The 24,831-nt window shown below is 40.1% G+C and overlaps 1 protein-coding gene across 1 annotated transcript in view; it reads left to right on the top strand.

The window, feature by feature from the left end:
• Nucleotides 1–24,831, top strand: part of LOC116966050 (bromodomain-containing protein 4-like) — a 127,685-nt gene that overhangs the window by 51,777 nt on the left and 51,077 nt on the right. Inside the window, 4 exon segments of the mRNA XM_033012200.1 lie at nt 10,392–10,520; nt 16,046–16,252; nt 20,908–21,125; nt 22,607–22,893. Coding sequence (XP_032868091.1) covers nt 10,392–10,520; nt 16,046–16,252; nt 20,908–21,125; nt 22,607–22,893 — 841 coding nt within the window.

The raw sequence follows: 24,831 nt of genomic DNA, 5'->3' as shown, positions 1-24,831 counted from the left end.
AATTGTTCAAGATTATGAAGTGATCAACTACAGTGACATTGTCCTCACAGCTCTCAGGGATAGAGAAATCCAAAGATTCATATTTAAAAGAACTTCCTCCTTTTCGTATTAAATTGATGGCCTCCTGAATTGGTGCAACCTGGCTGCCTAGCTTTATAAAACCCTGCTTCAAAATATTCTCGGCATTCGTCTGTCAACCTCCATCATAATCTTGTATTTTTCAAGAAGATTTTGAACTCCAATAAGTATAGGCTCCGCCTCTCTCGGGTCAAGCCCTTCATGCCAAGAACCAGTGTAGTGAGTCTTCTTGGATAAATTGAAGCAAATGCCGCAATAATTCTTGTGGAAGTAGAGAAGTTGAATAGGATGAAAATAGACACACTTAACATTTGATGGTCTATTCAGTGGGGGGGGGGGGGGGGGGGGGGAGGGGGGAAAGCAGTTGGCTTTGATGTATGCTTCATGATTGTTGAAGTAAATGTGGCAGCAGCAGAGTGGTGCCAGGGGATGTCTAGAATGCAGCTGTGAGAATGTTTGGAGTTAGTAATTTAAGCAAAGGGGTGATACAGAATAAAATAGGGACTAATCATTGATGACCTGTGATGATGAAATTCCTATGGAGGTTGCCTTAGACGTTATAGGGCATAGTTTACTGTTGAATCAAAGGTTCCTATGTTGCACACAGTGAAAAAGACAGTAAGCAGGATATAGAAAATGGAAATGCATTGATTTAAAACAGAAGATGGTATTAAGTTGTGCATTTGGGAAAGAATGAGAAGCAGTTTGAATTGGATGGCAAAATCTTTTCAAATATGATGCAGGGAAAAAAACCGAGAGTAAAGGTTCTCAGCCTTGAGGCTACAAGCCATTTGGGATTTGCAAAGATTTAAGGAAATAGTAACAAAGATGCTTGATAAGTAATCATGTATATTTATAATATGATGACTACCACTTGTGTTGCAGAACATATCAGTTTATAAATTGGTCGTGTGCAGAAATGCTTTAGGAAACACGGACCTAGAATTTGTGGACCCTTGCGTTAACATAATTTGCGACAATTTACCAAATTAAGCAAGTTTCTTTCATGCTTAGCTAAAATCTTGCCTGTAGTGAGTGCAATGAAGATGAACTGAAGAAAACTAGCCTGATCTAAGACTAGTTCGTATACAGCCACAACAGGTTAACGGTAGATGCAATTTCACTGGCTCTCCACTCCGCACTGACCACTTGGACAATAAAAACACCTACACCAGGCTGTTGTTTATAGACTACAGCTCGGCGTTTAATACCATCATCCCTGCCAAGCTGGTTACCAAGCTCACGGAACTGGGCCTCTGTGCATCCCTCTGCAATTGGATCCTCGACTTCCTCATTCACAGACCACAGTCTGTTCAAATTGGAGGAACCACTTCTTCCCCAGTAACAATTAGCACGGGAGCACCTCGAGGCTGCGTGCTCACCCCCCTGCTTTACTCACTCTATACCCATGACTGCGCAGCCGGTCATAGTGCGAACTCCATCATCAAGTTCGCCGATGACACCACTGTGGTTGGACGAATCACAGATGGGGACGAGTCAAAGTGTAGAAATGAGATCGACCGACTGACCAAATGGTGCCGGCACAACAACCTGGCTCTCAACATCAGTAAGACCAAATAACTGATTTTGGACTTTAGTAGGGAAAGGATGAGGACCCACAATCCTGTTTATATCAACGGGACGATTGTGGAGAGGGTCAATAACTTCAAATTCCTGTGTGCATATATCAGAAGATCTTTCCTGGACCCAGCACACTGATGCAATTGTAAAGAAGGCACATCAGCGACTCTACTTCCTGAGAAGATTACGGAGATTTGGCATGTCTAAGAAGATTCTCCTAAACTTCTATAGGTGCACGGTAGAGAGCATTCTGACTGGTTGCATTGTGGCCTGGTTCGGCAACTTGAACGTTCAAGAGCGAAAAGGACTACAAAAAGTTGTGATCACCGCCCAGTCCGTCGGCTTTGACCTCCCCACAGTCGAAGAGATCTATCGTAGTCGCTGCCTCAAAAAGGCAGCCAAAATCATCAAGGACCCACACCATCCTGGCCACACGCTTATCTCACCACTGCCATCAGGAAGAAGGTACAGGAGCCTGAAGACTGTAACGTCCAGGTTCAGGAACAGCTCCTTCCCCACAGCCATCAGGCTATTAAACACAACGAATAAGCAATGAGCTCTGAACGGCAAAAGACTATATTATTATTTATTATTTGCACTTTATTTGTTATTTATTGAACTTTTGTCCCCGTTATATACAATGTTTACATATTCACATATTCTGTTGTGCTGCAGCAAGTAAGAATTTCATTGTCCTGTCCAGGACAATACTCTTGACATGACATTATAAAACACTCTTGACATGACATTTTAATCATATGCAAAACTGGGGAAGCTGGGCGAATTTTGCTTGGTGCAGAGATGGTTAAGGGACATTTTAATGGAAGTATTATGATGTCTCCCGAGTGAATTAGTAAAAAAAGGTTTCACCTGGCTGGAACTGGTAGATGCAGATTTAATGTCTTTGGCAAGAAGACTATCTTCCATGCTGTAAGTATCTGCATCAAAAATTTGGAACTGCATTTGAAAATCAAAAATTATATGCTGTATATGTGAAATTAAAGCTAAATTATAAATAGCAGGTAGATAAAATATTCCATGGTATTCATGAATGGCTGCATATAGTATGTATTACATTAGTTTAATTATGATCTAATTAAACTAATGTATTCGGGACATTTGTTTATAGGGTGTTTATTTAATGAAACGAAAGAATTATAGGAACTATATGCAGGGATACAATATTTGAAGCTATAGTAGATAGATTTTTCTGACTTAGATATTTATGTGCAGACATTTCTCAGGAACGGAGCCCTTGCATGCATGGGAACTGCATGTACAATTCAGTGATTTCAGCAAATATCTATAAAAGATTGCGACTGTCCAGTCAAATCAGCTTGTTTTATTTTCTTTTTCTCGATAGCTAGTAGCAACACACCAAAGTTATTTCAATGTTCAACTGTGTCCAAATTCTGTTCAGGGTCTGTGACAATCAAGGTTTCATGGTCAGTTTATTGTCACATGTACCAATTAAGGTAGAGTGAAATTTGAGTTGCCATACTAAGTTAAAAACAACAAGACACACAACCACATAAGTGAACATAAACATCCATCACAGTGGATTCCACATTCCTCACTGATGGAAGGCAATAAAGTTCAATCTTCTTCCTCCTTTGTTCTCCCACCGTCGGGGGAATCAAACCATCCGCAGTTGGGGTAATCAAAGCCCCCGCAGCTGACGATCGAAGCCCCCATCGGGGTGATCAAAGCTCCCGCGTCGGGGCAGTCGAAACTCTTCGCGGCATGGAGCTCCTGAGTCTGCCTCTTCTTATCAGAGACAGCGAGCCTCACGGTGTAAATTCCTCAGGCCCCGCGGTTGGAGCTTCGATCCCTGGCAAAGGGATCGCAAGCTCCGCGATGTTAAAGTCCCACAGACTCCCGCGGCTTGGAGTGCCCGTCGGTCTCCAGGAAATGCCGCCAACTCCATGATGTTAGGCCGCAGTGGGGACGGAGGTACGATACGGGAAAAAAACGCATTTCCGTCGAGGTGAGATTGAGAAAACGTTTTCCCCGCCCACACACACACACATACACATAAAACAAACCAAGGAACACTAAAACATACTTTTTAACACATGCTAAAAATAACAAAAAGAAAGGACAGACAAACAGTTGTCAATTATAAATCAAATCTTTCACAGATATTTGCTGAAATCACTGAATTTGACAAGCAGCCCCCATGTTATGGAAGAGCTCCGATCCTGCAAAATATCTGTACGCTGATTTCTAGGTCGGAAGAATCTGTATACTATAGCTACTCATATTGGATCACTCTGCATTGTAGCTTTAAAACTAACAGCTGAAGAGGTTGAGAACTGATGTGAACACTACTTGTAATGTATTACTTACCATGGGCAATCTTTGTCACAGCTGGTATAGTTATCCTTGGACCAACTTGTACTAAGTAAAGCATTTGTCTGTTTCATGGTAATCTACTTTTCTTCTCTACCGTAAATTAATTTTAATTTTAGTTGTCTTAATGAATTTCTGATAAATCAAAGCTATGTTGATAGACACAAAATGCTGGAGTAACTCAGCGGACGGGCAACATCTCTAGTTAGAAGGAATGGATGAAGTTTCAGGTCGAGACCCTTCAGTCTGCAGAACGGCCTCGATCTGTTACGTCACCCCTTCCTCTCCACCATGTGTCTATCTTTGGTATAAACCAGCATCTGTAGTTCCTTCCTACACAAAGCTATGTTGATTACAGACAGACATTGGCAATAAGGGTCCAAGGCCCAATGGTCAGGGATGTACTTTTTCTCGTTGCATTAATCTTGTAGATCAAATCTCATTTAAAGGCAATAGTTTATCATAGAATAACAAGCTGCCCTTTCTTTAATTAAATCTTGGTTCCTTGTGCGCATGGCTTGCATTTATTTGTGTTGTCTGGAACATGCAAAAATCGGATTAGTGGCATGATTGACCACAGTGAGTGTAGTTGTCACAGGCTCCTAAACAGAATTTGGTCATAATTGAACATTGAAATGGCTTTGGGTGTTGCTCCCAGTTAATATCAGAAAGAAATGGAAAAAGCTAACAGATTTGCCTGCACAGTCACAATCTTTTGCCGATGTTTGCTCAAATCACTGAATTGTATAGGCAATCAGTCCCCCTGTTATGCAAGGGATTTGTTCCTGTGAAATGTGTAGGAAGGAACTGCAGATGCTGGTTTAAACCGATATACAGGAAAAGCGGGTGTAACTGCGGGTCAGAGAGCATTTCTGGAGAAAATTAATAGGTGATGTTTCGGGTCGAGACGCTTCTTCAGACTGGGGAATGTCTGTAAGCCGATTTCTCCGTCAGAAAAATCAGTTTACTCTGCTACTCATATTGTATCACTTGCTATAATTCGTTCATGCTACAATTGTTTTCTGAAGCATTCTTGGTCTTCTATCACATTTTAAATATGACTAAGAATGCTCCAGAAAATTGCAAGTCATTGAAACTGTCACTCATCTATCAGAAAGGTCAATGGGATTCTTCAAACAAGAGACGGGTATCCTGTACTGAGCTTGTAATTGTGTTTCCAATCATTGCTGACTAATTTATTTGTAGTTCAGTAACATTTTAGCATGCTGCTGCAATTACATTTCCATATGTAGCAGAAAAGAAGCTTCCATAATTATTGGTTACCTGCACTTCTCCATGAAATGATAATGTATTGGAGCATCGGCATAACACACTCTCTTTTGATATTCGTTTTATTAAGTAAATTGAACCATTCTACTGTGAATCCCAATGTAGGTTATAATTAGATTTTCTTTTGTACATCTTTGCAGGGTATGATTCTTTTGATCTTAATAAAATCAAACTAGGATTAAATGCAATTATTGAGTATACTGGAAACATCATAATCTGTTATATGCAATCCTTAACATATTTACATGAAAGAAACTGATTAAACATTCTATTGAAACATTTTTCAGTTAATTATTCAATTTGCATGGAAAAGGTTTTTAACTGCGGTTAAGTAAATAAGATTCCATTTTGCTGCAAAGTGACAATGTATATTTATCACAGTGTAGATTTTTGTTCCACTTGCAGTCTCCTTTCTCAGTCTCATCTCGTGCAGAATGATTTTCTTGGTGAGTGTGAGTGAACTGGATTATACACCTGCATTAAAGTTGTAAGACATTGGCAGAGTAGGTTTTGAAGGTTGTTTCAATAACAAGGAAGCGCCTTTTATACATGGTGTTGGAAGCAAATGTGCACTTAGGGTAAGTTGAGTGCTTTTATTTCTGATCGTTATCTTGAGATGCTTTTGGCAATATTTTTTAGTGACTTGGCCCTGTTGTTTTTCCCGCCAGCACATTCTAAAACTTGGGTAACCAAGAGAGAAGAACCGAGGCAGTGAAATGGGTGTCAGTTTTAAACTGGATTAAAATAAATTCTTGCAAATTGTTTCCCCCCCTCCAACTCCCATAACTTCCAGTATAATTGTGGAAGATAAAGATTTTCATATCTGAGTGAATTTTGAAGTGGTTAATATACTTCCAGCTAGTTGAACTTTGGATAAGTAATGTGTGAAATAAACAGTTTTAAAAATCAGCATAATCCCAAAAAATTCTGAAATACAAAGAATGCTGGGACATCGTAGGTATTTAAAGGATAAAACGAACACAGGAAAAAAATTGCGATGGACTGTTGATGTAACAATGAATGCTGCCTTTTTTTCAGTAACGTAATTTTAGCTCTTCGTTTAGGGAGGGTAGTCTGTATGGAGCACCATGCCATATTTTGGAGTTTCCCCCTTCACCACCAGTTGGAGGTTATAGATTCCAAAATATCACATGTTACTTTCAACTTGGATTAATAGAGTTAACTTAAGTAGCAATTCTTCAAACACAAAATAAATATGTTGGTGGGTATTTCTGTTTAATTATTTGGTGGCCAAATTGTCCATTTGTTGAGCATTCCATTTTTTGGACATTTGGACATCTAAACCGTCGTAGAATAACTGTTAGTTTGAATGATGAGCAGAGAATTTTTTCCATATACAGTTTGAGTGGTGCTGTTTTTGCAGTAAAGCAATTGGAATTTGTCTGCCTTTTTTCCTACGTTACAATGATGCAACAAAAATAATTCCTGATGTAACATTGCAGCACTTGTTGGTGATTTATATTTCAGTTTAATGCATGGAATGGGCAAACTAATATTGAGGCCAGAGTAGGATAAAGCACCATCATGGATGGGGAACGGGTATATCAAAGGCTCGTGCTTCAGTATTTGCCAGTTGGGACCAGTGCATATAATAATGGCTTATGGTTCAATGAGCAAGTGTAAGAGAGACACCAGAATACAGTTGCAAAACAATAACAATTATACTCTTGTCTCATCTAGTTGTAAATAGTGGTGGGCAATTAAATATCTGAATGGAGAATGTACTCCAAGTACGCCCCATGGACTAGGGATTTGGTGTTAAACTTGAGATGGAAGTATTGCAACTGCATTCTGTCAAAAGTGCCCAATCAATTGGCCATCCCCAATTCCTGTGATTCTCAGCACCATAGAAAACAATATTTAACCAAATCAATTTTCTCCAGAGATGCTGCCTGTCCCGCTGAGTTACTCCAGCATTTTGTGTCTACCTGCACAGACTATATCATGTGTCACAGTCCACTGCACTATGGTACTCGAGTTAAGCACAGCTCTGGGCTTCAATGCAGTCGTGATACTGGTGCCGACCCTAACAACATGGGAAATCGCCCAGGAATGGCTTGTTCACATTTGATTTCCCAACGGATGATTGACGGCGTTCTGGCTTTCGGCGGCGGCAACATCACCACGGAGGTCCGCTGGACTGGAGGACGGCATCTTCGGCCTGGATCAATCGCCTCAGCGCAGAGGGAGAACAAGGAGGGAAGAGACGGAGACTAAGACTTTGCCTCCATCACAGTGAGGATGTGCTTGGTGAACTCACTGTGGTGGATGTTTAATTTGTGTTTATTGTATGTTTTGTTATTATTGATTCTGTGTATGACTGCAGGCAACATAATTTTGTTCAGACTGAAAGGTCTGAATGACAATAAAGGAATCTAATTCTAATTCTAATCTTTTCACCATCGACAAAACACAAGCCAGAAGACTACTTTCTTCCTGCTTAGATGGGTGCAGTTCCAACAACCTTAAGGAGCCTGTCGCCAAACAGGACAAGACTGTTTGTGGATGAGGCATTCCAACTCTAACTAGTCATTCGTTCCTACATACAGTGCATTCAGAGAGTATTCAGACCCCTTCACTTTTGCCATATTTTGTTACTTTACAGCCTTATTTTAAAATGGATTAAATTCATTTTTTTAAAAAAAATAACCAATCTACACACAATACCCCAGAACGAAGAAGCAAAAACAGGTGTCTAGAAATTTTTGCAAAGTAATTAAAAAGAAATAACTGAAATATCACATTTACATAAGTATTTACATAAGCTTTGCTATGACACTCAAATTTGAGCTTAGGTTCATCCTGTTTCCATTGATTATCCTTGAGATGTTTCTACAACTTGATTGGAGTCCACCAGTGATAAATTAAATTGATTGGATATGATTTGGAAAGGCACACACCTGTATGTAAGATCCCACAGTTGACAGTGCATGTCAAAGCAAAAAGCAAGCCATGAAGATGAAGGAATTGTCCGTAGACATCCGAGACAGGATTGTGTGGAGACACAGATCTGGGGTAGGGTATAAAACAATTTCTGCAGCATTGCAGGTCCCGCAGAGCACAGTGACCTCCGTCATTCTTAAATGGAAGAACTTTGGAACCACCAGGACTCTTCATAGAGCTGGCCGCCTGGCCAAACTGAGCAATCGGGGGAGAAAGGCTTTGGTCAGGGAGGTAACCAAGAACCGAATGATCACTCTGACAGAGCTCTAGAGTTACTCTGTGGAGATGAGAACCTTCCAGAAGGACAACTATATCTGCAGCACTCCACCAATCAGGCCTTTATGGTAGAGTGGCCAGACGGAAGCCACTCCTCAGTCAAAGGCATATAACAGCCCACTTGGCGTTTGCCAAAAGGCATGAGAAACAAGATTCTCTGGTCTGATGAAACCAAGATTGAACTCTTTGGCCTGAATGCCAAGCGTCACATCTGGAGGAAACCAGGCACCACTCATCACCCGGCCAATACCATACCTACGGTGAAGCATGGTGGTGGCAGCATGGTGCTATGGGGATGTTTTTCAGCGGCAGGAACTGGGAGACTAGCCAGGATCGAGGGAATGTTGAACAAAGTAAAGTACATAGAGATCCTTGATGAAACCCTGCTCCAGAGCGTTCTGGATCTCAGACTGGGGCGAAGGTTCACCTTCCAACAGGAAAACGACCCTAAGCACACAGCCAAGATAAGGCAGGAGTGGCTTCATGACAAGTCTATGAATGTCCTTGAGTGGCCCAGCCAGAGCCTGGACTTGAACCCGATCGAACATCTCTGGAGGTACCTGAAAATAGCTCTGCATCGACGCTCCCCATCCAACCTGACAGAGCTTGAAAGGATCTGCAGAGAAGAATGGCAAATACAGGTGTGCCAAGCTTGTAGCGTCATACCCAAGAAAACTTGATAATGTAATCGCTGCCAAAGGTGCCTCAACAAAGTACTCAGTAAAGGGTCTGAATACTTATGTAAATGTCATATTTCAGTTATTTATTTTTAATTACTTTACAAAAATGTCTAAACACCTGTTTTCGCTTTTTTATTATGGGATAAAGTGCGTAGATTGATGATTTGAAAAAAAAAAAAAATCATTTTTAGAATAAGGCATCTTGGCATCGTGTTTGGTCTAGAATTTGCGGACCAAAGGGCATGTGCTTGTGCTCTACTGTTCAATGTAGCACAGCAAGATTACCTTAATCAGAAGAACTCAATTTTCAAGTTGACAACATCGTGGGCAGTTGGGGATAGTTATAAATGTTGCCATGACCAGCAATTCTGTTAAGCATTTATCAGTGGGCTGGATATTTACTGTGTTACTGTGATGAAATTAGATTCCCACACACACTGCTGCATTTAGTAAATGATTTCTGCACGAGGCAGAGTTTCAAAGACCATGGTAACTCGAGTTGTTTCATATTTAGTGTTGATGTCCGTTAGGACATGTTTCATTTGGCAGACGTTAGGCAGTCTTGTATTTTTTATTTTATTTTATTTTTTGATTAATAGGTGAAATGAAAAACACATGACCCAATTTATTTGATTAGCCCCCTTCAATATGCTGTTGGAATATGGAGAACACTGGAGCAGTAAAATAAGTTTGTTGAAGTGAGAGCTGTATGTAAGATGCGTGTGTGTACTTTGTGAACTTTTGAGGAGAATATGGGTTTTGTTTTTGGAAACTTTGACTGTTTTGAAGCTGTACAAAGATTAATATTGGTATATTACTGAAAAACTTGATCACATTTGCTGTAGGTTAACATTGTCTAGCCATTTGTGTTTTAAATTGAGACAGCAATGTTGGATGAAGAAAAAAATCCTTTCAATGCTTGAACCTGGGTTATTTTTAATCCAAAAAGATTAATTTAGTAATCTGGAGGTTTGAATCTTTGTACAGTATTCCTGATTATAACATTGATTTTATACAAGCCAGTAGCAAACACCCAGGTCTTAGTTTTGTTAACTTGAATTAATTCCAGTAGTATTAATACATAAGGAAGTTTAAGGTACTTAATTTCAGAGTGACTGGAAGGTTGCCTGTGAGTTGTAGCCAATGTCTTGATCTTTTGTTTGCTTTTAGGCAAAAATGGACAACCGACAATATGGGGATGCTCAAGACTTTGCAGCAGATGTTCGGTTGATGTTCTCCAATTGTTACAAATATAATCCTCCTGATCATGAAGTGGTTGCGATGGCAAGAAAACTGCAGGTTTGTATGTGGTTGGTTTATTTAGTTTAGTTTGGAGATACAGTGCGAAACAGGCCCTTTGGCTCACCGAATCCGCACCAACCAGCGATCCCTGCACATTAATACTATCCCACACACGCTAGAGACAATTTACATTTATACCAAGCCAATAAACCTACAAACCTCTATGTCTTTGGAGTGTGGAAGGAAACCAAAGATCTCAGAGAAAACTCAACGCGGTCATATGGAGAACGTACAATCTCCGTACAGATAGCACCCGTAGTCGGGATCGAACCCGGGTCTCTGGCGCTGTAAGGCAGCTACTGTCGCCAGAAAGGAATACTTATTTCATTGGATCCCTCTACTGGACTAGAAACATATATTGTTCTAATACAGGTTTCCATAGTTTAGATCAGTATGGTAGTAAGACGTTTAACTAAATTCGATTTAAGCCATACGGTTGTATGTTTTTAATGGAAGGAACAAATTAAAGTAGCCTTAAAGCAGTTCCTGCAAATGAAAATTTATATGTTGTAAATTAATATCTCATTCGTTGTCCCCAATCTGTCATTGAGATCAATAATGGTGTAAGACCATTGGTCGGAAATGCAGAAAACAGACGTTAAAGTTATGAATGCAAGTCAATAAGGTCAAAGTAAATGTATCAGATCGTGGGACGGCGCAGTGATAACACTTTTGTCTGTGAATCAAGAGATCTCAGATTCAGACAGTGTTCCAAAAAATTAAGCAGCTAATGCAAGTTGACATGATTATATTACTGACCAAGTACTATTCGAAGTGGCAACTCTCATATATTCAATTGAATGTCTATCCATTGAATACCTATCTAGGCAATTGTACACAAATGCTCTTATGGCACATTATCATGTATTTCTTAATGTTAACAGGTGTTTGTTCAACTATCATATTGCTGTTGATGAGTTTGTGCAAAAGAGCTGCTTTCTTGTAGACACCCAATGCCGGAGTAACATGGGAAAACGGATAGGTGACATGTCAGATCAGCACCCTTCTTCAGACTGAAGAAGGTGTCCGAAGAAGGGTCCCCACCCGAAATGTCACCTATCCATTTTCCCCAGCGATGCTGCGTGAACCGCTGAGTTACTTCAGCATTTTGTGTCTCTGATATAAGCCAGCATCTGCAGTTCATTGTTATTAGGTAGCGGCTGTTTTATGTCCTTTTTTCATTTCTAACTCCACTTGGTGGTGAATTGCCATGAGTATGTGAAAGCTGCCATATGGCAACTTATTTTTTCTTGACATATTGAGCTATTAAAAATCAGAGCAAATTAACGATTTTGAATTATTCCATGCCTTTGTTTTTAGTACAATTAATATATCGTGCCCCATAAAATAAGTAGTGGAGAGGGTACATTACATACTCCACAAAACCAAGCAGGGTTTTAATTGTGAGGGTTTCAAAATCGAGACCGTTAAAATAGAAGAATGACAATGGTTTCTATTGTTTTTGAGAGGGTAAATAGTGAGCTATTCTTTCCAATAATAAAGGTTGTGTATCTGGGATTTATTAGAGCCCAGGCTTGTATTGGGTTCAAATTGCTTGTGGTCAGCTCAGGATACATAACTCTGGATTTGGGTTGGTTTTGTTAACTTTATACCTGAGCAGATCATTAACTGGTTGATCAATTTTACAGAGATTAAAATATCGTTCTCACATTGATAACTACAACAGTATTAAAATGCTGAATTGGAAGGCATTGAAGTAAGAGACCGTTTATACTTGATCCCTTCAGTAATTTTGAGTTCCATAATTATATTTGATCATCAATTTTTAGTTGGGAATTTTGTTTTTCATTTTCAAATATGTAACTTTTTATTAAGGAAACTATTCAATTTCAATTTGGCATCTTTTACCCGAGTTTTTGTCATATGAATGAATAAAAATGTATTAAACACGTGAAAATAAAGTACCAGAGTAAAAAGAGGCTACTGGCTTTTGGCTGTTGAGAGCTATTGCTCATGGAAAAAAGCTGTTTTTATGTCTGACTGTGGCGGCTTTGAGGGTCCGGAATTGCCTGCCAGAGGGAATTACTTCAAGAGTTTGTGGCCAGGGTGAGAGGGGTCAGAGATGATCTTACCCGTTCACTTCCTGGTCCTTGCAGTGTACAGTTTGTCACTTTCTCAGCTGATCGAACGATGCTCTGTAGCCTCCGGATGTCATGCTTGGTGGTTGAGCCAAACCAGACCATGATAGAGAAGGTGAGGACAGACTATGATGGTAGTGTAAAACTGGGCCATCATTGCCTGGTAGACACAAAAAAAAAGGGAGTAACTCAGTGGGACAGGCAGCATCTCTGGAGAAAAGGAATGGGTGAAGTTTCGGGTCAAGACCCTTCTGACTATGGAGAGGGTCTCGACCCGAAATGTCACCCATTCCTTCTCCATCTACTTTCGATTTAAACCAGTATTTGCAGTTCTTTCCTACACCCTCATTGCCTGTAGCAGGTTGTGTTTCCTTAACTGCCGCAGGAAGTACATCCTGTGTGGGGCTTTTTTGACTATGTAGTCGATGGTGGTTCTTGGAGATGATGGTTCCGCGGAACTTAAATGATTCCACAGTTGTGACTAGTGTTGTTGATGATGAGTGGAGGGAGGGGAGGGGGAGCTCTCCTAAAGTCCACAATCAATTCTAATGTCTTAAGAACATTGAGTTCCAAGTTGTTGCTATGGCACCAGGACGCCAGCTGTGTCATTTCCTGTCTGTAGGTAGATTCCTCCCCATCCTGGATCAGCCCAATCAGGGTTGTGTCGTCCGCAAACTTGAGAAGCTTGACAGAGGAGTCTGTGGAGGTGCAGTCGTTGGTGTAGAGAGAGTAAAGGAGAGGAGATAGCACGCAGCCATGCTGAGGGTCAGCGGGTCTGAGATGTACTTTCCCAGCCTTAAATGCTGCTCCTGTCAGGAAGTTCGTGATCCACTGACAGAGTGGTTGAGGCACTATCAGCTGGGAGAGTTTGGAGTGCAGTAGCTCTGGCACAATGGTGTTGAATGCAGAGCTAAAATCCACAAACAGAATCCTTGCATAGGTCCTCTGGTGGTCTATGTGAAAAAGCTACTTTATTAACTACTAAACCAGGTTCGCTTCTTAATAAACAGACACCACACAAACTGTTTGGTAGACCAGATCAAAACTTTACTTAACATCGGCCGATGGAAGGAGGGAGGATTCCAGTCAAGTGACCATTACAGACACTTGACTGTCCTCCGTTCACCTCTCTGAACAACAGAATTACATTGCCTTAAATAGGGTTTTTTTGTCCCCTTAGCACATTTCCGACATTAGTCATGGTCAGAGGTACAGGGAAAGGTTTCCACAGAATGCATCACATCAAAGGCCTTTTGTTTACATGTTACAAGATAACATTGGCCATTTGGTTTACGACATTTTATCTTTCCACTTCCCTGTTCCTCTCTCGTCCTTCATAAACATTGGCTATTTGGATAATGCCATTTTATCTTCCCAGAGACCACCCTAGATCTTTCGCTGCTTCCTTGCTGTCATTTGGTCCCTCATAAACATTGGCCATTTGGTTTATGGCATCTTACCTCAAAGATGTGACTAGCTCTTTCTCTCTGCTTGTCCCTTGGGAGACAATGCTATGGTGTTTATTATCCCACACACTGCAACCTGAGGCAAGCCTAATTTGACACTAAATATAAGCTATAAGCTAGCCCAGAAACCTATTTAATATCTTTTTATATTTTAACTAAAATTCAGCTTCATCATATGTGCTGGAGGATGAAGTGCAGGCCTAGGTTGACTGCGTCATCCACTGACTCCACGGGATGGTGGGACTGACATATGATGAAAGAATGGGTCCACTGGGCTTATATCCACTGGAATTTGGAAGGATGAGAGGGGATCTTATAGAGACACAAAATTCTTTAAGGATTGGACAGGCTAGATGCAGGTAAAATGTTCCCGATGTTAGGGGAGTCCAAAACCAGGGGTCACATTTTAAGAATAAGGGGTAGGCCATTTAGGACTGAGATGAGGAAACATTTCACCCAGAGAGCTGTGAATCTATGGAATTCTCTGCCACAGAAGGCAGTGAAGGCCAATTCAGTGGATATTTTCAAGAGAGAGTTAAGGGCCTGTCCCACTTACGTGTCCTTGGCACGCAAATTACGCGATCGCGTGGTTGCGTTGAGGCGCACGGGCATCGTATGGCCACGCGGGGCCGGTCCCACTGAGAAGCACGGAGGGGTATGTAGTTGTGCGTAACATCGCGCGGGCCTCCGAAATCTTTGTAGTGAACAAAATCTTCGCGCGCCAACAGCTTGTCGCGGAACTGACGGCCAAAGTGGGACAGGCCCAAGACCCTGGCGCGCGCAACGTCTCATCTTCAACAGCAGCAGAAGCAGGCAAACTATTGCCGAACTCGGCCTGGGACTCACGGCCGTTGCGGTCCGGATCCACTCCTACTCCCAGAGCGGGGCCAAGAAAATTGAAGATAGACACAAAATGCAGGAGTAACTCAGCGGGACTGGCAGCATCTCTGGAGAGAAGCAATGGGTGACGTTTCGGGTCATCATCCTTCTTTCAGACTGAAGAAGAGTCTCGACCCAAAACATCATCCATTGCTTCTCTCCAGAGATGCTGCCGGTCCCGCTGAGTTACTCCTGCATTTTGCGTCCATCTTCAAATGACGTCATGCGCTCCAGACGGCTGTGCGGTCGAATGAAGTCGCGCGCGACTTTCGCGAGACCGTTGCGCCTATACGCGACCACGAGGTCGCGTAATTAGAGTGCCAAGGACACGTAAGTGGAACAGGCTCTTAAGGTTTAGCTCTTTGTGCTAAAGGAATCAAGGGATGTGGGGGGAAAAGCAGGAACGGGGTACTGATTTTAGATGATGAGCCATGATCATATTGAATGGCTGGCTCGAAGGGCTGAATGGCCACTCCCGCACCTATTTTTGTATGTTTCTATGATCTATTTATCTAGCAGGGGTTTGTGATACTTTTCAGGTGGGCCAGCACAAGTCTTTCAAGGGTTTTCATGATTGCAGAGGTCAGTGCTACAAGCTTGTAGTCATTAAGACCAGTAATCCTTGTTCTTGGGGTACCGGAACAATGGTGGAGACTCTGAAGCAGGCAGGGCCAGTGAAGGTTTGCAGGGACTGATTGAAAATGTTTGTGTAGACTGGTGTCAGTTGTTCGGCACAGAGCTTAAGGGTAGAGGGGGAACCATTGTCCAGTCCTGGAGATGTCTGCCCTTTGGGGATATCTGGGTTTTGTTTCTGCCTTTTAAACCTGCAGTAGGTCGTTGGTCAGCTGCCAATTGTCCAAGGAGTGGGGGTTTCCTCTTGTAGCTGGTGATTTCTTACATGCCCTTCCACACTGAAGATGAGTCAATAGTTGAGAACTTGCTCCTCAACTGGAAATTGCTCCTTGTTTTGACATTAGTCTCCCTCTTTTTATGCAAGTGAATGATAATGCAAGTGATTTAATGCATTGTTCAATTTAGCTGATAGTTGGATTTCATATCCTTGCTTTGTTCTTTCTAGGATGTGTTTGAGATGCGTTTTGCAAAAAAGCCAGACGAGCCCGTTGAACCAGTTGTTCCATCTCCTCCTCCTGTACCACCTCCAACCAACCAGGTGTCATCCTCATCTTCGAGCGACAGTAGCAGTGATAGCTCCTCTGACAGCGACAGCAGCACAGACGATTCCGAGGAGGAGCGGGCACAGCGGCTGGCTGAACTTCAAGAACAGGTACTGCCTTTGAGGCCTCCATACAAATAGGTTAGCCATGATTTTAGTATCATAGCTCCACATTTCTGCAGTAGACAGGATATTATTTTAAGTTATTTTAAACTGAATGATTGCCACCACTTTACAATGAGTTGATATTTTGAAATAATTTGACTTAGTCAGAAATTATTATGAATGGAACTCTAATATCCATTTATACGGGTTGCATTTTTGCAGTTTTCCATTTGGTAATTTGGAAAGGTCAGTTCTTGGTTGAGCGGTTTTCTTTTCTGACGGACGTTGCGGGTTAGATTGTTTTAAATAAAGTGTTCATTGTCTGTGTATCCCCATTTTCACATAGTTTTCTGTTTCTATATACTTGTATGTCTACATGGATTACATAGCATTAAGAAGTTTCAACGCAATTATCGGCTGTGCAGCTCCATTTATCAGGGTTCATGTTTATCAGAGATTTACGGGTTCTTTTTATATAACTTACACATGCCCTACTGTAATGCCCTTTGGTTCTACAGTGGGGACATTCTTGGTCAGACTCGAACACTTAATGTGTTTGTGTCTGTTCTTATCCGTATTTTTTTCTGCTGTGTTTGATGGACGACCATGTTCTCTTGAGATATTCTCCTTTAATTTGCTGAAAATAATATTGCTTAATTTGCCAATAATATTGCTTAATTTGCCCTTGAATTTGACCAATTAGTGCTTTCCTGTCTTTCAAACCTGTAGGCATGGACTAGTTTTTCTGTATGAATATTAATTTTCAAAACTTTAACCATTTCTTCAGTTTTGATATAATCCCAACCATAGGTTGATGCCTATACTGCAATGGCTTGCTTAGCATCTTTTTATGGGGCCATCAAATGGCAAATAACCAATTAACTCTGAACTTCCATATCTCTAAGGCAATTAAAATGCTGGATAGTCATAGTCATAGAGTGATACAGTGTGGAAACAGGCCCTTTGGCCCAACTTGCCCACACCAGCCAACATGTTCCACCAGCCTGCGTTTGGCCCATATCCCAATCCAAGTACCTGTCTAACTGTTTCTTAAACATTGGGATAGTCCCTGCCTCAACTACCTCCTCTGGCAGCTCGTTCCATACACCCACCACCCTTTGTGTGAAAACGTTGCCCCTCAGATTCCTATTAAATCTTTCTGAAGCAGTGGATTGGAAATATAATGATAGTATGTGATACAACAGCAATTGGTGTTGTTTTCCATCTACCAATTCCCATTTCCACTGTGAACGTGTTGTATTTTTGATCAAATATAAACTGATTAAATTACAAGCTGGAAAGCAAATGTCACATTTATTTCTCGAGCCTGGGATATTCCAGTAAAAAACACTCAGTAATTTATGAAAGAGACGGAGCTTTTGAACAAATTTTAAAAGAATCAGTTTTATCAAATAATTTAGAACTGATCTGAGTGATGTTCTCAAACTTTACTTGGAGAAATCATCTCTGAGCAACTAAGCAAGTAAGATCACAATTTTATCAATGTCAAAAGAATGAATAATATCAGTGTTTGTGGAATTGTTCCGGAACATTATGTGACGTTCCCAGCCGCACCATAAAGTACACAGCATCTTTTGAAGATGACCTTGGTTTGATACCAGTCAACTCTTTCTTTTACTTTGCTATTCTGAATGTTGCAATTCAATCAGATTGTAGTCTCATAATTTGAAAACTGAAAATCAATTTTCTTTCCATTGATTAGTAGAGGGCAAACTCTTTGCAAAACACTTTCGGTTCTTGTGTAAACATACTGCTTCAGAATTGATTCATGATAACAGCTTTGAAACAAACTGGTGGAATTGAAATGTAAAGCATGTTTAAATTCACAGCTCACTGAATATGATTGTACCACTGAAAATTTGGAGTTAACCTTGATTAAATCGTGTAGGGTGGAAATGAGTTTTGTTTAATTGCATATTATGCTGCGGCTCGTGGCGATGTCTGCCATAAGTAACTGATGTGGGGCAGCTTTTTTCCCTCTTGTGACATACTTTTTAGTGCTTGAAGACAGAATGCAGAAAAATTGGATATCGTCTACCCAAGTGGAGAGCAAATTATACATGACATTTATATGGAATGTATAATTCAGGTACATGGTGGAAATATTAGAATCATCTTCCAAACTGTCTTGTATTTTTAAATTTCCACAAAGTTCTTTCAATGAGCAATAGCGAATTAATACTTGTGGAATTTGAGACTCAAGATAAATGTTAATGGATAAAACTGGATCACTTGCTTTGCACCGTGTGCAACTTTTTATGCAGAAATCAGTCTCTAAGCATTGGAATTTTGCTACGTGGGTGTTACTGTTTTGCCACCTTCCTACTTCTCCTGGCATTTCATTGTTACCTCGTGGTACAGTGATTTGGTACAATTAGTTTAGAATATGGTGTACTGCAGTCAACCGTTCATTTATATCCAGCTTAATTGACAACCCCAACATAAATTTTAACTGACCCATCTCAGGAAGAGGATAAGTAATAAGAACTAAAGAATACACTGTGTATCATGTTCGGAATTCTTTCTAGAGCTAAGATAAGACAACAGTTGGCAACAGGTTGATTTGTATGTTATCATTTTTATTAATTGAAAATTTGTTGAATGACAGTTCAGAAAACAATTAGACCCATCAAAGATATACTTGAATCTACTTAAACTATGGAATTACTGAAGAAGGGCCTCTGAAGAAGGGCACCGGACCCGAAACATCACCCATTCCTTCTCTCCAGAGATACAGCCTGTCCCGCTGAGTTACTCCAGCTTTTTGTATCTATCTATGGAATTACTTGACTGAAAGAAAAGCAGAAAATCCTGGAAAAACTCTGAAGAACCACATCTACAAGGCTCATGTCAGGAGTATAATGGAATATTCCTCACTTGCCTGGATGTGTACAGATTTCACAACAATAAAGAAACTTTGCATCTGTACCATAGGCACCCCATTCACTCTTTCCACGATTGATGCACAGTAGCAGCAGTTTGTATTGTCTACATGATGCATTACAATAACTCACCAAAGGTTGTTTCACAGAACCTTCCAAATCCATTACCGGCTAGAAGGACAACGGCAACAAAAGTATCGCTCGGTCAAATTCCTGGAACCCCTCTCCCCGACAGTGTTGTTAAACATATTCCTTAATTCCCATAACACCTAAATAATATTGATACCTTGGTGTACTGAGTGATTTGAGCCACCACAACTCTCAGCTGAAAGACTTCAAACTTTCACTATTCATGTTTGAAGAATATATATTCTCATCTTGGCCTTGTACAAGGCTAAGATCCCTAGTTCTCGATAGCTAGGGACAACCAACTCGGCAACTACCCTGTAAAGCCCTTATAAGAATTTTGTATATTTATTGAGATTCTCTCGTTCTCTTAAACTGGAGCATGCACCCAGTCTGTTTAATCTTCCCTCAGGATAAATCCTCTGTCTGAGGAATTGATCTTCTGATTTTGCTGAATTATCTCTATTACAAGTATGCCCTTTTGGTAGGGAGATCACAGTGATAGACAATATTCCTGATGCACCACCCCTAGTTTTCCAGTCAAAACTAGTATGTTGATTGCCTTCCCAATGCCAATTGTGAATTATCTATGATTTGCGTTCTAGAGAGTATTTGTGTACTTTTGAACACTTCCTCTGACATTTTTGCTTAAATTCCCTTTCAATTTTGTTTTACGAAAGTGGATTACCTTTCTAACGTTATACGTCATCCATTAAGTCCTTGCTATTCACTTTGCATGTCCATGTCCCTTTAACGTCATTTTCATAGCAAATAATGCTGCTTAGCTTATGGTATCATCAACAAACTTGGACATATTATATGATTCGGTGTCCAAATATAGATTGATTAATTACAGCTGAGATATTAGCACCAACCCTGTGGCATCCCACTTGTGTAGCCTTCTACTGATTTCTATAAACTAATCCTCCATCCATGCCTGTATATTAACCCTCGTGCGTTCTGGTTTTTTTAAATCTCTTATTCGGGACCATATTGAAGACTTTCTGAAAGTATACATCTCTTATAACCTCAAACACAACAGGTTTGTTAAACGTGATTTCTCTCATAAAGTTGTTATTTTCTGAGTGCCTTGTTAATGATAGATTCCAGCATTTTCCTTCCTTTTTGATGTCACGTAAATACATGCAAGTAAATAATCAGGTAAAGTGTTTTTATACAGGGAAATTATTAGTCTGGGGTTGCAATGGAGGCAAATTGAATAGTATCTGGAGAATATCTCCGGAATTTTCACAGCATTGGGAGAAGATGAGCGCGGGACCAGCTGGATTTATTTTGCATGGAACCAACACAGAATTGATGGACCAAACAGCTGCCTCCTAAGCTGTAACCATCTTGTGATACTGTGTAATTGTGAGCATTATATTATCTAATTCAGTATTTACTAGATGACAGGTACTAATCTATGTTGTACCTGCCTTCTGATAAAATTACTACAAATTATTTATATTGTCAGAAGTATTTCCCTGCCTCTTCCCTCTAAACTTTGCGTGAATGTGCATCCATCAAGTAGACGACATAACAACAGCTGTTACAGGCAAATGCATATTCTTGTGTTCAAAATTTGTGGAAGTAAACAGCAATTAAGTTTGAGCATTGTTTTGTGTCATATAGTTGAAAGCGGTACATGAGCAGCTGGCTGCCCTTTCCCAACCCCAACTGTCAAAACCAAAGAAGAAAGAGAAAGATAAGAAAGAGGAGAAAAAGAAAGAGAAGGAAAAGGACAAAGAAAAAGAGAGGCATAAAAAGAAAGATGATGTGGAAGAAAAGAGAAAGAACAAAGCTAAGGAGCAACAGCCAAAAAAATCAAAGAAGAGCAATGCAAATTCCAGGTAAATCTGCTTGCAGGTTAATTTCTCCGTTATTCAAATACTAGTTAAATATCAGTCATGGTTAAATCATTATTTCAGGTGAACGCCTGGTCTGAGTTAGTTTATCAAAAAGAAATTTCATATAATTTGAGTTGTATGTGGTGATATGGGGGTTGACAGCAGAGTGGTTCAAGCACTAGACCATTGACCCAGAGAAAAGAGTTTGATCACAGGTTTGATCAGTTTGATCATTTGGGATCAAGTCACAATTTGGAATCAACTTAAGGATGAGTCCGATCCCAACCAGCTTGATTCTATTGTGTCTTCCTGTTTTCTGATTCTGTCTCCTGAAATCCAGAGCACCCATTCACACATGGTTCTGAAGACGTTTTTGGTGTTACTGCAATATTTTTTTGAAAGTTTCCAGTAAGGAATCATTACTTTCAGCTGCTGTTCTACCTTGTGCGGATTTGTGACAAGGTTCATAAAACTTCTAGTTTTCATACGTATACCTTGTCTGCTTTGGCTAATTGTTTTTGTATCTTTTGGATGCTTGCCCATTCCTTCAAATAGCAGGATAATGCTTTGTATTGTGGTGAATAATCAGTAAGGCAAATTATTTTTGAATCCTGTGATTTAATGTTGAAGCTCTTCACTTTACGGAAACATTTGCATTGGAACTAAATGAATGTGTGCCATCTTTATCTCAAATAGTTCCTCAATCATTTAAAGGCACAGTAGTATTTAAGAACTAGCCATGTGGTGAAAGAGTGACTTCAAACTGATTTGTGATCAGTTGTGTAGAACTATTGGGGGTTTTTTTGAGCAGTGGAGGGAAAACGCATCAGTTATGTGGTTAAATTGGACAAAGTATTTGAGTTTTCCCCTTGCATTGAGGGTTATGGTGATGTGGATAGCGAGGAAAGTTGAAGCTACAACATGATAAAGAACAAGGGTTTCGGCCCGAAACGTTCCCAATTCCTTTGCTCCATAGATGCTGCAGCACCCGCTGAGTTTCTCCAGCATTTTTGTGTACCATGATAAAGAACAAGTTGGGCGGAGCATTGTCCGATATAACTTGATTCCAGCAAGTGTGAGCTGCTGCATTTTGGGAAGCCAGTCAGGGGCAGGACATACGCAATAAATGGCAGGGGTGGATGAAATATTGCTAAACAGAGACCCTCATGAAATGGAGATAATATCATACATGCTTACAAAGATTCACAGAATGAAATTGTTTCTCCGTGTTATGTTTACAATCCTTTATGGTGAATATACTTGTAGTTATTGCTTTAAATGAGCAGAAGAAAGGTTATGGAGTACTTGGGCGTAACTTTTGAGCTGTTATGCTGCATTTATAAGTATAAATCTTGCTAAATGCTAGGTCTTGGTCTTCTTAACCGAGTAATATTAATCACACTTCTCTGGAAAGCATGAAGAAAATCTGGACCCCTTGTAAAATGTTTTAATGTTTGTCTTTATTTCCATCACTCTCCGTTCAGGAACATGAAGAACAACAAACCTGGACCCACGTACGACTCTGAAGAAGAAGATAAATGCAAGCCGATGACCTATGAGGAGAAAAGACAGCTGAGTCTGGATATAAACAAACTTCCTGGAGATAAATTGGGGAGAGTAGTTCACATCATTCAGTCCCGTGAGCCCTCACTGAGAAACTCAAACCCTGACGAAATTGAAATAGACTTTGAAACTTTAAAACCCTCCACATTGCGAGAGCTAGAACGATACGTTACGTCGTGTTTACGAAAGAAAGCGAGGAAACCTCAAGGTGAGTTTATCCCTTGCATGGTGAGATGCATGAGAGATGAACCTTTGAGAACTAAATGCATTTTTAGATTAATTTTACACAAAATTACAGAAACCATTCCTGAAATCAGTAATCCTTCTCTTTGCTTAAAATTTTCTGCACTTTCACACCCATACTATTTCTTGATTGTAGTGTCCTTTGGGAGCATTTTTTCCCTTATAGGCTTTTCCTTATTTTACCTCTGAAAGCCAGCTGTTCGGTGGTTTATAAGAGTGACGTGGGTGATTGTTTCTTTCCTAAATCTTCAGCTGGAGTCCAGGCCACTCTGCTGCAATTCTGCAATGTGTCAACACTGCATTATTGCCAGGGACTGATTTGTTGAAGCAAAAACCAGTTTTTTAAAGATAAAAAATTAACGTTCATTAAAAGCCTGACATTTAAAACATGTTGGGGATGCATCTGAGAGCATCTTTTTTTCCTCACTGATAGATTGTAGGGTCACATTAAGCAAGGTTTAAGTGACATGTTAGAGGCTATAGCAGAAAAGCTGCAATGCTAATTGGAATGGCTTTCTGTACAACTTCAGTCTCTTGCTCTAACAATCGGAATTCCGCAAATGAAATTTACTTATGTTGGTTTTACCTAGTGGTGGATAATTTGAATCCCATTAAAATGTTGTCCTGGCAGTTCCTCTTGCAAATATATCATACTCATCTCCCAATGAGATCACACTTTTGTGACTCAATATGAAGTGTAGGAAACAGGACCATGTGTATGTTGTAAGTTGTTAATCATGACACACTCAGCTTCCTTTCACCTTCTTGTATTGCTAGAATGACTGTTCTTCCACGATGAGGAACTGCAGGTATTTTTTTATTTTACAGTCATTTTTCCAGCTGTTGGTTTGATAGGAAACAGAAACAGGAATGCTCTTTGATATTTTCCCCACCCAAGTGTCAATTTGACATTTCCGTGCAAATAAAACAATTTTTGTTAACAAAAATATTTCCTCATGACATGGTGAATTGTAGCCCTCAATTTGCTTAGTGTCATAGAGGATAAAAAACATTGACTAAGTTACCATCTGAATTTTTTTGGTATTGCTACCCAAATTCATCCCCTATCTGTTTTCCAAAGACGATTACAGGAAAAATCAGGTTAATTAATGTTTTGGTCATCCTGAGGCGGGGCATAAAAATGTGACCTTTGAAATCAAATATATTTATTCATAATAGGTTAAAGTACTATTTTTATTTTCAATTAATTTGATTAATAAACTAAATTGTTTCTGATTTGAATAAACTAAATTACTTCTGATTTGAATGATCAAAATTGTGTAGCGTATAAATCCCTAAAGTACGTTAACTGCAGTAAGGCCACGTGTCAGAGCTGTAGAATGTGTACCAAGTATTAGATGATCTATTAAAGTTAAAGGTAAAACTGTTTATTAGATTAATCCCACTCTTTCTTTATGTAGTCTTGGAGGTTAAATCTTATCAGTTGCTCATCTTTTTAAATAAAATATGGGTTGCTGCTTCCCTACCCCACCCTGGTCAGGCAGTGAATTCCAGATCCCCATTATTAAGGCGTGATTTATTTATTTTTCCTCATCTTCTCTTCTTGTTAATTAACGAAGTCTGACTGAAGTCATCTTATAAGGGTCAGTTAGAGGAGCAAAGAAGAAACATCTTGAAGGAGGGAGAGGAGTGTCTGGCTGATGTCCTCTAGGATAGTTGCACTACATGGCATGATAGAGGTGCAGCATGGGAATGTAATTGTTTGGGTTGGGGACTCAAAGTCAAGAATGCAAAAATGACAGTTGTGATGGTAATCTTGATGGGCATTATAAGACGGGAAGAAATGAAATGCCAGGTTTACTTCAGGGCCAAGCTTCAGGTTGGGTTTAATTTGCGGAAATTCAAGTCGAGTCACGTTTATTGTAAAAAAAAAAGACACAAA

Source organism: Amblyraja radiata, chromosome 35 (genome assembly GCF_010909765.2).
Source record: "Amblyraja radiata isolate CabotCenter1 chromosome 35, sAmbRad1.1.pri, whole genome shotgun sequence".
Taxonomy (NCBI): Eukaryota; Metazoa; Chordata; class Chondrichthyes; order Rajiformes; family Rajidae; genus Amblyraja; species Amblyraja radiata.
Note: the sequence above shows the minus strand (reverse complement) of the source record. Positions and strands in the feature narration are given on the sequence as shown.